Below are 14,035 nucleotides of genomic sequence, written 5' to 3' on the forward strand. Positions count from 1 at the left end.
GAGGGGAAATAAACAAGACTGATTTCCTTCTCCTAATCTGTATTTCATTAAAATGCAACTTGGATCGTTTTCTGTTGTTAATTGTAAAGATTTGCCTGACGTATGGTGTCGGCATTTTTATCCCCTGCAGGTGGGAATGGCTAAACAATGTGTGACAAGAACTGCTGGCTTCCAGGATGAATATCCTACATTTTTAGCAGCAGTAGGTACTCTTTTTTTAACCAGTAGGTGAGTGGGACCTTTCACTGTGGAATTTGGATGTCAATGAATTTCCTCAGGGTATGCCATTTCCTCACATAGTCTACATACATGTAGGTTTAGTAAATCTCAAGCTGTCAGGTGTGAAAGTAAGTGAATGGCTGTCAGTGTGTTGCCCCAGTGACAGACAGATACCATGTCCATCATGCATCCTACTACAAGTCCAGCACATTGTTGGCTGAAAAAAAAGCAGAATAATGGATGGAAATCTTGGAAGTAGTGTTCTGAGGCCTGTCCAATAATCAATAATAATATTTTTTTGTTGGTATGTGGTGTTATTTTGTAAGATCTGTCTTTTAAACATAGCTCACACCCCTATGGAAATCCATTCTAACGGTTTTATTGCAGACTGTGGGGGGAAACAGCTAGTCAAACTCCAGCTCACGCGAAGATCCACAAACTAGTACAGCATATGACAGGTGCACTGATGCCACAAACGTAAACTATGCCCGAGGTAGGCAAATGTTGGGGAGTGGGAGCGGCGTTTTTGAAAGTCAGTGTTGATTTTCTTTTTTGTCTCCAACATGCTGCTCTATCCCACAAGCATGTTGAGTTGAGATTTAACAATAGCAGATCTTCATCTTATCATGAGTTGAAATTTGACAGTTTTTATTTATTTATTTGTTGCCACAAACAGTCAAAGGAGGAGCTCCCTGACTGACTTTCTGAGTGCACACATTGGCTGTGTGTGTGTATATGTAAAAAATGACTTGTTTGTTGTGTGAGAAAGCTCCTAAAGTGAAGCGAATTTTCTAACTTTACTGTATATGTACACCAGTGGCATGTAGTTTAACAGTTTAACAAAATAAACTGGACCAGAATGAAACTTACAGCCTGTACTGTTGGTCTGCACTCTACCGGGATTTATTTCTGGCTGATAAATTGTAAAATAATATTGCTTGTGTTGCTAAATAAATAAATAAATATGTAATAAATATGTATGATAATATCAAAAATAGCTGTGGAGGAACTTTTCAAACCATATATTTTGGAAAAGCAACAAACACCATGAAAACACTTTCTTACACGTAAAACTGTACCACTGGAAAATTGTTAACAATCACAAGTAAAAATAGATATTTTGCAGAAAAGATTTTCCTCATCAGCACTAAAAGGATTAATATTACTGCTACGTATGTTTAAAGTTGAGCTCCCTTTAACTACTTAATATTCTCAAGCTCAATGTGCTTAACAAAGTAAACATTCTTTATACATTTAAATATTCTGTTAAAGTACAGTTATTACAAATATTCAGCCAATTATCGTTGCTATCGATATTGCTTATAGGGCTTTGGAGTTGACGTTATGCCGTGATGCATTGTGGGAGCGTGGCACCATCTTAGCAGGCTACGAATCAAAACGAACACTCTGTGTTGGAAGGAAGATTGCTATGAAGCATACTTAAAAGCAGCTCAAAAGAAAAAGGGCGTTATAGAGACAGATTGCGTCCAGATGCAAAGAGATGGTACTTGCAAAAAATAGCGTGCATTGGAAATGTGGACCCGTATGAAATACGGCCGTGGAGTAGAAACCCTGAAGACGAACTGCTATTGACTTAGCCTGATATATTCTCGTACCTGTGCAGTCACCGCATACACGGCTAACCAATTTCGCAATTATAGATCTCTGGAGGTGCACATCCAATTCATCAATGGTTGGGTACAAGATTTGGCGAATTTTAGACTCCACGTTGTGAATTCGCCGTCATTCAAACAAAGGTAAATCAGCTTGAGTACAGCGAGTAAAATGAGTTTGATTTCCCTCCGAACATTCAGATTAGTGCAGCATAAATTCATTCATGAGGGGAAATTACAGTGAGAACATGTGGAAGCTCTGTTAGAGGGATAACATAGTGAGTTTAATGCATTGATGTGACATTGTCGTGAAGCACTTAGTCATTCTCTATGGTTAAACAAATTGCTCTAATTAATTCATATTTATTATAAATATTCCTAATTACACACCTTGCTTCTGTGTTTATGTCCTGTGTCACTAAAAATACATTCTGTTTTGGTTTTATACATTGATTAATGATGTGCAGAATCTCCTAATCATATTAAGTGATTCATAATTGTCACTTAAAGTCGAACTTTATGCTTTCATTACTTCATTACTTTTTTGCTTGCATTACATACTTTAGGTTCATTTTTTGCTGGCAGATTAAAAAAACCCCCAAAACAAAACAAAAAAACCCAGGCAGATTTAGAATATGCCATGCAGCATTCTATAGATGGATACATAAAAAGCTTAAAAATTACATGTATGTGCTAAAGTTTTAAACATTTTATTTGTTACATTTATGATAAATAGATTTGAAAGTAGATAAAACACATTTGTGTCAGCCTTGGCTCATTAAAGTTCTTGTCTTTAAATTAACTTTGTCTGTGTGTGTTTCAGGTCCTGCACTCTCAAAGACTGAATGAACCAGCATTGCAGCCATGGGTCATTGTGAGCATCACAGGGAAGGTTGAAGCCGTCCACTGCACCTGTATGGCCGGAGTCATAGAGACCTGCAGCCATGGAACTGCTCTTCTAAAGTAGAAGCAACCGTGTTGATCTGTGGCACAAGGACTGTTACAGATGAACCTGCATGCTGGGTTTTGCTGGGTAATAAGACCAAGATACAGTCAGTGGTTGGCCATAAGATAGACTTCTCCTCTTCAGCAATGTAGAATCCATGTTGTTTATAGTTTACAAATGACAAAATGTTCACATAAAATCATGACAGCATTTAAATAATATTACCCACTACAAGCAATCTGTAATTTATTGTCTCTTTTGAAAACTTATCACTACATAAACAGCACAAGACTTTTAAGAGTATTTAACACGAGCATTTTTCCCTGGTTTTACTACCACACTGGGGCACATGTTCACCAAAACGCAGCAAACCTTCACCATCTTATCCAGAAGGGTCACCTCTTCACCCTCACATGGAAGAATCTGATTGGCATGGTGGTATGTAGCATGTTGTTTGAAGCAGAGGTTTCGGAGTGCCCCAAGTGCGTTGGAACCCAGTCAGGATTTGTTTCATTCATTTCATAGGCTGGATTTCATTGCTGCAATAATGAAAAACAATTAGCAACTCTATAAATAGAACGTATATCTACAAAATCACTCATTAGGATGTTTGTTCTAATTTGCTATGACCTCAGAGCGCATTGAAAATAAAACTAACAGATTATAAAGAGTAATATGAACTTATTTAGAACTTACCTGAATGAAAATGATCACACCAACAGATATCTCTGGATGGTAGAGAACTGGATATCAGCTCGTCTCACAGCTGCTATCCAGGCTAGACGCCTGCTTTTGGTAACATCCAATACATGAGCTCCCTCACGTTGCTTCCAGGTGGGGAAACAATAAAAAGAGAGCCCATTTTCCAACTTATTCTCTTCCTGATCGTGCGATCTAACAACCGACAACACAGCAAGTGCGATTGCTGATGCTTTCGCGCTCCTTTAGCCCTTTGTTTGGCCTGCTAAAATGGCGCTTCGGCGGCCACGCCCCGTGACATCACGCTTCAAAGCCCCATAGGCCACCTCATCTGCTACTTTGGCTCAGCAGAATGTTATTCCCTCATTTAGGTGGTGCTGCCTTGATGAACAGTAATGAATCTGAGGTGGTAAAAGTACACACATTTTTCACTTAAATAGAAGTACTCATATTTAAAAATATGAAAGTGAAACTGAAAAAAATGTTAAGGCTCTGAAATTTAAGTATAAACCTAAAAAGAAGCTCCCCCATCAGCTATTTTCGTGCATAGCTAACTGAACCTCTGAAGCTAACCTGCCATATTAAAATAAATAATAATGTAAATAAAATATTATAATATAAATATAAATCATAATATATAAAATAACAATATTAATACAATGCAAACTTTTTTCAAATTAAATTCTAATTCTTATAAATGTACTCATCTTAAACCTGTAAAACACACGCAGAAAAAAACAAGGGGAATTTAAAAAAACAAAACAAAAAACAAACCTAGCTCTATTTGCTGTTGTCTACATTATACAGGGTGGGCCATTTATATGGATACACCATAATAACATGGGAATGGTTGATGATATTAAAGTTACGTTGAAACAAACCACACCATTGTTTTTCTTGTGACAATACCAATAAGTGTGATGTGTCACATGGCCCTCTTCCTATAGAAAAAACAAAAGTTGTATCTAAATGGCCACCATGGTCACCACCCATCTTGAGGAGTTTGCCCCCTCACATATACTAATGTGCCACAAACAGGACTTTAATATCACCAACCATTCCCATTTTATTACAGTGTATCCATATAAATGGCCCACCCTGTAGATTGGTCACTACATCCACAGATAAATAGCAAAATGAGTAGTCAGAGATTTATGAGTGATTATCAGGTGTGTAAAACTTAAGATTTATTGCAGGGATGGAGTGGTGGGTATGAGTCACAAGTTAAATAAGTTACACTAATTTTGATAGTTTATTCCAGAAGATTGTGTGTACAGGGTCTGATCAGCAGAGGTCTATTGCTTCTCCTGTAAGAGTCTCAACTGACATTCAATACACAACTGAATTCAGCAAAAATGAAGCAGATGTTACATGAGCTGCCATGTCTGATTTCTAACCCCAGTATAAAGACAGTATAAATCTAGTAAAGGTAGAATTCGGTGAGGGAATCATCAGCTCAAATTTATATCGATGTCTGCTACCCTTGATGCAATCTAACATTGACCACAACCGTCCTGCTCTGCAGCAAAGTGCATCTGTTTAAAACAACATAACTTCAGCAACACAGCATTAATGCTACAGACATCTGCTCAAAACACGTAACTTTTAAATTTCTAGTGAAAATGAGTGAAAATGAAAAGAGGTCAGAAAAAAACATTCACCCATCCATTCTCTGCCGCTTGTCGTTTTCGGGGTTGTGGGGGGGATGCAGGGTACACCCTGGACAGGTCGCCAGACTGTCGCAGGGCTCAGAAAAAATTAATAAATAAAAAAACCCAATGTACAGATACATGAAAATGAGTATTTCCACTTCCATCTCTGTAAGGGTAACAAAATTTGAAACAAGTAAAAACTGCGGTTTTAGTATAAATCAAATGATTTTACCTTGGAGAGATGAGTTCAGTTTAATTCAGTTTTTAAAGCTTTAAAACTACTTGAAAGAAATTAGAATAAAAACAATTTCTGCTTATTAAAAACTGATCAGGCCAGAAAGCAACGCATCATCTTGTCTATGACTTGGTACAAGAGGGTGTTATATATAACTAAAGACATTAGAATTAATGACAGTCATTCAATTAGGTGATAACATTTGACGTCAGTAAAATGCTGGGAAGTGTTAGATCAATGCATCTGACAGCATTTCATGAGATTTGACAGAAATGTCAACTTTCCAAAGCTGTGATGTCAACAGAATAAACCCCTTACATTGTTGGTGTAAAGAATCCGACCATGATGTTATTAAAAGCCCAATTAGGAACAAGCACTGCATAAGCAGACTGCTTAGTCTACAAATGCTGTGGTGTATGGTATTATTCATACATGTTTGCACCTGTAAGAATAAATAAATAAACAGAAATCTGAACAGTTCTTTAAATATCCACAATTGAGTAGTACTTTTTGTATATAAAGGCATTTCTGTGCTTTCATCCTCCCCTTTAGAGGTAATTATTTCAGAGAACTGCAATTGATTTCATTAATACTGCTGGGCTACATCTATTCTTTAATAAAACCTTAATACCCAAAATTATTGCATGGAGGCAGATTTAGAAGAGGCTGTTTCAAATATTAATTGGCACACAGCGTTTGAGGAGGCTTCACCCAAACAAGCCAGCACTAATTTATAGCTGCTTCACTGTAATTAGTTGATGCACACTTATGTATGCTATGGTGCAACTGTTGTTTATGTGTAGCTTTATGTTGCACATGATCTTGTATGACTGACATTGTTATTAGGGCTGGGTATCGTCACTGATTTCCAGAATTGATTCGACTCAGATTCACAAGGTCCTGAATCGATTCGATTCAATTCGATCCACGATTCGATTTGAATCGGGGAAATTTTGCCTCGGTCAGAAATATTATAATTCAGATAATACATTTACATATTTTTGTATCTATAAAAAGGAAGCTGACACTTTCGAGACTTTATCAAAGGTGTGAGCATCACAGCATATGCCTTTGTGTCAAAGTAGCTGAAGATAAAACACAGAAAAACATGAAGGTGATTTTCCTGGCCTGGGATTTTATAAAAATATTCTACAGTACATCAAAAACGAAAGAAAACCATTAATCAACATATGAACGTTACCTCTGAAGTTACAGTTGTGACGTTTCACCTGAGATTCTGGAATTTCGGGCAAAATACATTTATATTAAAAAATCAATTCAGGATTTTAATGAATCGATATCACGCTATCCAAGCCAGAATCGATTTTAATCGATTATTAAAACCCACCCCTAATTCGGAAGCAGATTTGCTCACGAAAACGCGCGTCAGTGTAGCGCATCTGTCGCGTTTGACTCCCGAATAAAACCACGTGCGTCAGTTTTCGTGTTGCATTTTGGGCATACGTGGGTATCGCGTCAGCCGCTCGAGTTGGAAAACTCTGAACTCCAGCGTCAATTCGCGCCACAACAACCAATCAGGAGCCTGGTGACGTGGCTCTGACCTAGGTCAAAGCTCTTCATTCTTCATTCAATATGGAGGAAAGGCTAATCAACGCTGTAGCAAACAACCCGGAGCTGCTTTGTGTACCGAGACAGGAATATAAAGGACCGAGCTTGGAGGAAGATATGTGAAGAGATCGGGCAACCTGGTAAGTTCATTCATTTCTCTTTTGAAAGTTTTGACTGACCCGGGGAAGCCGCACAAAAGCTAGCAAGCCACTGCTATTTTCCCACTGATGTACAAATACCGTTCTGCTTTTATGCATGTTGTTATATAGGAATATATTTTGTTTATTAATAAACAGCACACAGTGGTCCCGCTGTTCACCCGTCACTGCTTCGCTTTTTCGCTGATTTTTTTATTGCACAGTACAGCATTGCATTCTGCAGCCTGATTGACAAATCTCCTCCGTGTCGTGTCTCCTGCGCTTGCCAAATTTATCATGTTTGGTTTTGATAACCATCACGTCCAATAGAAAAAACAGCACAAAAACACCCATAACTATGACCTTCTTTATAAATACACACCTGCACCACGAGGGATAAAGGCGCACGAAAGTGGCAGGCAGATGAAGACAAAACGCGGCATAATAATACTTTTTCGTCTTGCATTCTACAAAGGTTTGCACTTTGAGAATCAACTTGTAAGAACTGTGACTAATGTTCATGTGTGTGGGGAAAAAGTGTGTGGTGAGCAGTGTTGGTCAAGTTACTTGAAAAAAGTAATTAGTTACTGATTACTGATTACTTCTCAAAAAAAGTAATCCCGTTACTTTACTGATTACTTGTTTTCAAAAGTAATTAATTACTTAGTTACTTAGTTACTTTTAAAAAACATGATACACTACCTGAATGCTTGATAAAGCAATAGACCTTTTGGGCCAATGCTATTTTTTCTGCATAATCCATCATATAAAAGTGAATCAAATGGAAAAGTGTCTTTTTAAAAAATTGTTTATTACTTTTAATCTTAACTTTATAAACAGTGCATCAAACAAAAATTAAATTAAATTCAACAGTCTTTGACTTTAATAAATTTGTTTAACATTTGAACATATTTCTGCACATTACACCATATTTTAAGAAAATAAAGGCTTAAACTGTATTTCTGCATACTCCAGCATATAACATAAATTATTTTTGTGTATACACACATCTTTTCATATAAATAAAGCAAAAAATAAATAAATAAAATTAACAAAAACATCTTTTAACAGTTGGTAAAGTGCAGAGAGGCATAATATTGAGATTACAAAAACAGAAAATGCTATTGCATGCTACATTCAGGCTGTTAATCCAGTCTCAGTTTGTGGCAACCCTGAAAAAGACCTATGTTTTATTGTTTTCTTTTGGACTGAAACAGTGGTTATATTGCATCAGCAGAAGCTTCTCAAACCTTCTATCAGACATTCTGTTCCTTTTTGGGGAAAGCACCAATCCACCTAAACTGAACAGCCGTTCCACTGGTGCACTGGATGGAGTTGGACTGTTGTATTTCATGTACATCTTTTTGAGATTTGGGAACTGATTCAGAATCTCAAGCTCATAGCCTGACCTTAAAAAGTCAGTTATTTCTTTTTCTGCTGAGAAGCTTTCTGTGGGCTGATTCTGAAATTCAAAAAAGTCCATTTCGGCTGGGCTGGCTGGGATTTGGGACACATTAGTGTTCTCAGTTGCAGGAGCAGCTTTACGACACTCTGTTATCAGGAGCTCCTTCACATACTCTCTCCTACGCTCATCTCTCAGCCAACGAAGTTTAAACTTGGGACAAGTGGCCGCTGCGAGAAGTCCTTCTTGGCTGTCCAGAACAGCATCAAAACGAGTCTTGATGGCCTGTAACATACAATATGATGCAACTAAGAATAAAATTATTTTACTGTATAATTACCTATTGTCAATATTTTGTGGGCTTTACAGCTCTAAACCATCTATATTTTCTATTATCAATACTGTATGAGATTTAATTTTGGCTGAGGCTTTTGTTGATATTATGATTAATATTCATGATTAATGATGATCAATGTCCCTGATATTTAACAAGGGGTGAATACTTGGTCTTTTATTCTATCATTTTAATAATTGTACCCACTGCTTAAAACAAAGTATAACATCCACCCACTGTGAATGGTATAATAAATTTAACAAATCCACCCAAAGCAATTAATAATAATCTTACCTTTACAATGACATCTGGAAGGCTGGCTGTCATTCTAGAGAGGTCATCTTTCAGGGCAAGGGTCTTTGACATCAGGCTTGTGAGTGTTGGCAGTAAAGCCCCGTAGGTGCACTCATCCCCTTGTAAGATGTCCAGAGCCACTGTCAGGGGCTTCATCACAGTACAGTACTCTTTCAAGAACTGGTACTCCCTTTCATTAAGGCACTTGATTCCCAGTTTTACACACAGGGGATTAAGTTCATTCAAGGGAATTGTGATGATTCTAGAAATGGCCTCATACAGGGAATTCCACCTTGTGGATGTCGGTACCATTAGTTTCCTCCGACTGACTTCCTCCACCTGTTCAGAGGCTAATGTTGATCGACTTGCTTTAGTCCAAAGAGCAGAACATTTTGCAATGCTACTCCTATATACAGTCTTGGTGTCTGCACAGGAATTTAGATGTTTGTCAACATCGCTTGTTGAAATCAAGTTAATTGTGTGCGATGCACATCTGTAGTGTGGAGGGAGGCTGAACTGTGCATCACCAGATGCAGCTGAAAGAGCTTCTATGACATCAGTAAAGGTCGGTTCCTCGTCATCACCTTCTTCATTTTCAGATTCAGACTCCAAATGACAGGGCTGACATACTCTGAATGCTTTGGCAAAATTGGATGCATTATCCGTTACAGTGGCAATAACTTTGCCTTGTAGTCCATATGATGAATGGATTTCTTCAATCTCTGCTCCAATTACATCATAGGTATGGCTGCCTCTAATTCTCTTGCATGCTAGAGCGGCCTTGTTGTGTTGTAATGTGGAATTAATCCAGTGAACTGTTACACCCATAAAACTTTTATTATTTACCGTCCAGATGTCAGCAGTGGTGGAAACAAACTCTGCCTCTTCGAGTGTAGCCTTCAAGTTAGAGTTCATTTTGTCATATTCTCTCTCAAGGTATCCTACAAATGACTTTCTCTGGGGCAGCTTGACACCACTTTTAGTTGGTATTTTTTCTACGATGCGTCGGAATGATTCAGAGTCAACAGTGGAAATCGGCAACATGTCCTCGACGATATAGGCAGCGACAAGCTTCTTCAGTTCAGCGGCACTAAGTCCTGTCGCTCTTACGTCTAGTTTAACCTGTTTAGCAGGAGTGGGTCCATCTGAGGTTTGCCCGGTGGAAGTAGATGTGGTAGCCACAGCGGTCACGTCAGTGAGGGGATCCTGGGGGTTTTCTGTCAATTTAACATTCTTGTGGCAGCGTGCTAGGTGCTTGCTCAGGTTGGAAGTGGAATTTTTCGACGTAGAAAGAAGTTTTCTTCCGATGCAGAGTGTACAACGTACGCTTATGTTTTTGTCGCTTTTTAAAGAGTCAAATTCAAAATAATGTCGGTATTTCCAAGTATTAAATGCTGCACGATCGTACTCTATCCCTCGCTCCATGTTTTCTATTGTTGACACACGAGCTACCATAGCCGTCGCACTCGCTTGCGTCATTGTCATGAGACATTCTCGCAAAAAGTTCACGGTTTTAGTAACGCAGTAACGCAGCGTTCCTACGGGAAAGTAAAGGTAATCTAATTACCGTTTTTGCAATAGTAATCCCTTACATTACTCGTTACTTGAAAAAAGTAATCTGATTACAGTAACGCGTTACAAGTAACGCGTTACTGCCCATCTCTGGTGGTGAGGGGCTAGTTATTCTGAGAACCCCTGCTGCAATAAATGAGGGACCACTGTATATACTTCTCTATGATTATTGTTTTCAACCTGTTAACATTTAATATTGTCTTGATAGAACCAACTGATTCTGCAGCAGAGCATCCCCTGTTGCTCCTGCTGCTGCACCCACAGGTATGTAATTGTAGCATCAGATGTACAGCAAGCTCTGATAGCTTTTTACTCGCTTGGATTCCCTTGTGATCACCTTTACTAAATATCTAAAACCAATCTGATTATATCCTGTTTTTTCTTTTCTTTTCAGTGTCGAAAATGAAAATCTAGTAGCAGCCTTGTTTTACAGGCCCACAGAGGAGGACAGCTCCGAGGCAGATGAGGGACGGGTCCCGGGACGGTGCATCGGCGGTGGAGCTGGCCATCCTGGTGTCCCTGAAGAGGCCACGCCAGTCTCCAACGGAGCATTTCCTCCTCAGCCTTGTTCCTGCTCTGGAGAGCAGCTGGGTCCTTTTTATTCCTGTCTTTTTATTCCTGTCTCTCTTCCTGTAAATACTTATATTTTATATATTTATGTTTAATGTTTTTCTGTTTGAGAATTTTAATATTATTTCAAATAAATGTTTATAATGACTAATGTCTCAGTTCTACTACACAGCAAATGTTGGTACACGACTTGACACATGTAGAATTTATTTCATATTATACTAACGACAAAATATACTAATAGAGATTGACAGGCCACTTGACTTTCGCGCATTGCATGCCGGGTACTAGTGGCAAAACAATCAAAGCAATGCATCAAACGCAAGCATTTGCAACACCGCAAAACGTTAATTCTCTGGTTCCAATACCTTCTTGCTTTTTCTCTGCCCCCCCAAAAAAGGTATGTACAAAACGAAGGAGAACAATGCCGGTCCGTACAAAGACAGACTTGATGAAAAGTCAAAGAAAAGATACGAGGAAAAAATCAAAGGAGTGAAAGGGTTAGACCTTTACGAGCACACAGAGTGGACAAAATATGTTAGCGTGCTGCCCAACTTTCACCACGCTCATATTTATAATTATACGGTTCTTGGAGTGAGTGCATACACTCATGAAGTTTAGTAATTTCTTTGCATATTTTGACGCGCGATTGATTTGTGTTAGACACGCGTCGAGGTGCGAACGTGCACGCGTCAAATTAAGGGCGTCTGAACAATGAGACGACTGCTGTCTCCAGGTAGAAACAGGAGTGATACACCTGCAGGTATCAGGCTGTGATGTTCTCCTTTATAGTGGACAGAAATTATTTTTTTGGAGTGGCACAAATAGTTTGTGTGGCATCTTATTGAATGCAGAACAGCTGATTGTTCTGTAAATAATTTGAAGTGGTTATTTTAAAAAATCAAGGTAAAAGGTAAATGGATGCATTTGTTGTTTGCAAAGATTGTGCATAGGATTTTAAAATTGACAATTTATATTTGCATTTAAAGTTGTGAAATATGATCATTAAACATGTTTGTGGTTGTTTCAGTAAAAAATATAACTTTTTCTACTCTGATTTTATGTTTTTTGTCTGATTTTAGATCAATTGTGTTAATACAGTATGTCAAAATGAAAACACAACTGTAAATTCAGACACGTAAGGTTGTGCTGAAAAGGATGATACCAAACAAGGCAAAGTAAATCGTTTTTAAAGGTTAAATGTGGAGGGAAAATCAAAAGTAGTTAAAAATGGCCAATTATACCCTGGACCCCAGAGGGTTAAACGTTTTTTTTTTTTTTTTTTAAGTAACGCAATAGTTACTTTTCAAGTAATTAATTACTTTTAGAATATTGTAACTCAGTTACTTTTTTGAAGAAGTAACTAGTAACTATAATTAATTACTTTTTCAAAGTAGCTTGCCCAACACTGAAGATACTGTAAGACACAAAGTAGGGTGTAAAAATGAGAGTAAAGGCTTTTGTTTTAGCCTGCTTAATTATAAACACAAATATAAATATAAATGATGAGAATGCCACTATTGAATGCCACTAACACTGATGATTTGACTCAAAGTGAACAAAATGTATCACTTTTTTTATATTTTGACATAATAACATTGCATTTTGCTTCATCTGGAGTTCAGACAAATGCATTTCAGTTTTATGTATATAGCACCAATTTAAAACAGCACTTATCTGATTTTTTCTTTTATATTTTTTTAAAATCTTTTTATCTGTTTTTAATACTTCATACCAATAACTTTGCGACTGTGAAAAGGAATCCAGTTGTTCAGTCTGACGTCACTAGCCGTGTCTGGGCCTAAACTCCGCTGCAGGTCCATATATCAAACGATCACTGTGGCATTACTGAGAGTTGAAAAACTGTCTAAAGTCTTTCATCTTTAATAAAATGATCAGCGTTCTGCTCTACCAGGTGTAACAATTGAGTTTAACATCCAGGCATCCATGAAAATGGAATTTATGACATTTAATGGAGTTAGAAGTTAGCAGGGAGTTAGCTCGCTAGCTTCTATCTAAATACAATATAGCATGTCCTGACTGCGGGGTTTTGGAAACAAATTAAAATGTACAGCTCTGTTATCACTTCCAGCATAAATGAAGACAGAAAACTAAACAGCAGTGACGTTTGTAGGGTTACTGAAGTTTGGCTAGCTGGTATATAATGATGTGCTACGTGACCGCTAGCGACACAGCTATGTTAGCATAATATAAACAAGCTAACTTTTTTTCCACTCGATAAAAGTTAACGTGAGTGTTCTCGGTGGTCAGGAACAAATGTAATCGCATGGCAGGATGCTGTAAAAGGACCAAACTTCAGCCAGGAGAACAACTGAGATAATCCATCCACAATACGAGGTTAGTCATTCATATACTGCTGCATGGGCTGGGCTGTAGTTACATCCTAAGGTTTTAAAAACTGAGCTTAAATAAATGATTAGCGGTAATAAAAGCCGAGGGAGGTCAACAGTGATCACTGACTGTTTTAGGAGCTTTTTGAGATCAAATAGAAGAAAATACATAACATTAAACATGTTAACAACACAAAAGCCATATTAAACGCAGACTACTTTAGACCCGGAAGTAGGATTCGTCGCGTCATCACTGAACAACCGGATAACTTGCTTTTTAACTGGAAGAAACATCTGGGGGGAATATATTCAGGGAAGGGCAGCCTTGAGGGAAGCAGAGAAGATATAAAAGAGCATAAAGTAACAATGAAAAAATAAAACAAGTTTGCCAACTCGTGGTGTTTTGGTTTTAGTCTTATTCACCTGCTGGTCAGCATGTGAT

At 37.9% G+C, this 14,035-nt stretch overlaps 1 protein-coding gene across 1 annotated transcript; it reads right to left on the minus strand.

Moving 5' to 3' along the window:
• Window positions 1-7,695: 7,695 nt before the first annotated feature.
• On the minus strand, window positions 7,696-9,928 carry LOC146678145 (uncharacterized). Its single transcript, XM_085413095.1, has 2 exons — window positions 9,101-9,928; window positions 7,696-8,757 (listed from the first exon to the last, which is right to left on the minus strand). The coding sequence occupies exons 1-2, from the start codon at window positions 9,926-9,928 to the stop codon at window positions 8,254-8,256; spliced, it is 1,332 nt and encodes a 443-aa protein (XP_085269221.1). The 3' UTR covers window positions 7,696-8,253.
• Between the last annotated feature and the right edge of the window lie 4,107 nt (window positions 9,929-14,035).

This window comes from Rhamphochromis longiceps, linkage group LG1, assembly GCF_057381845.1.
Source record: "Rhamphochromis longiceps isolate RC_006_pf linkage group LG1, R_longiceps_female_GT1.1, whole genome shotgun sequence".
In the NCBI taxonomy this organism is placed as follows: Eukaryota; Metazoa; Chordata; class Actinopteri; order Cichliformes; family Cichlidae; genus Rhamphochromis; species Rhamphochromis longiceps.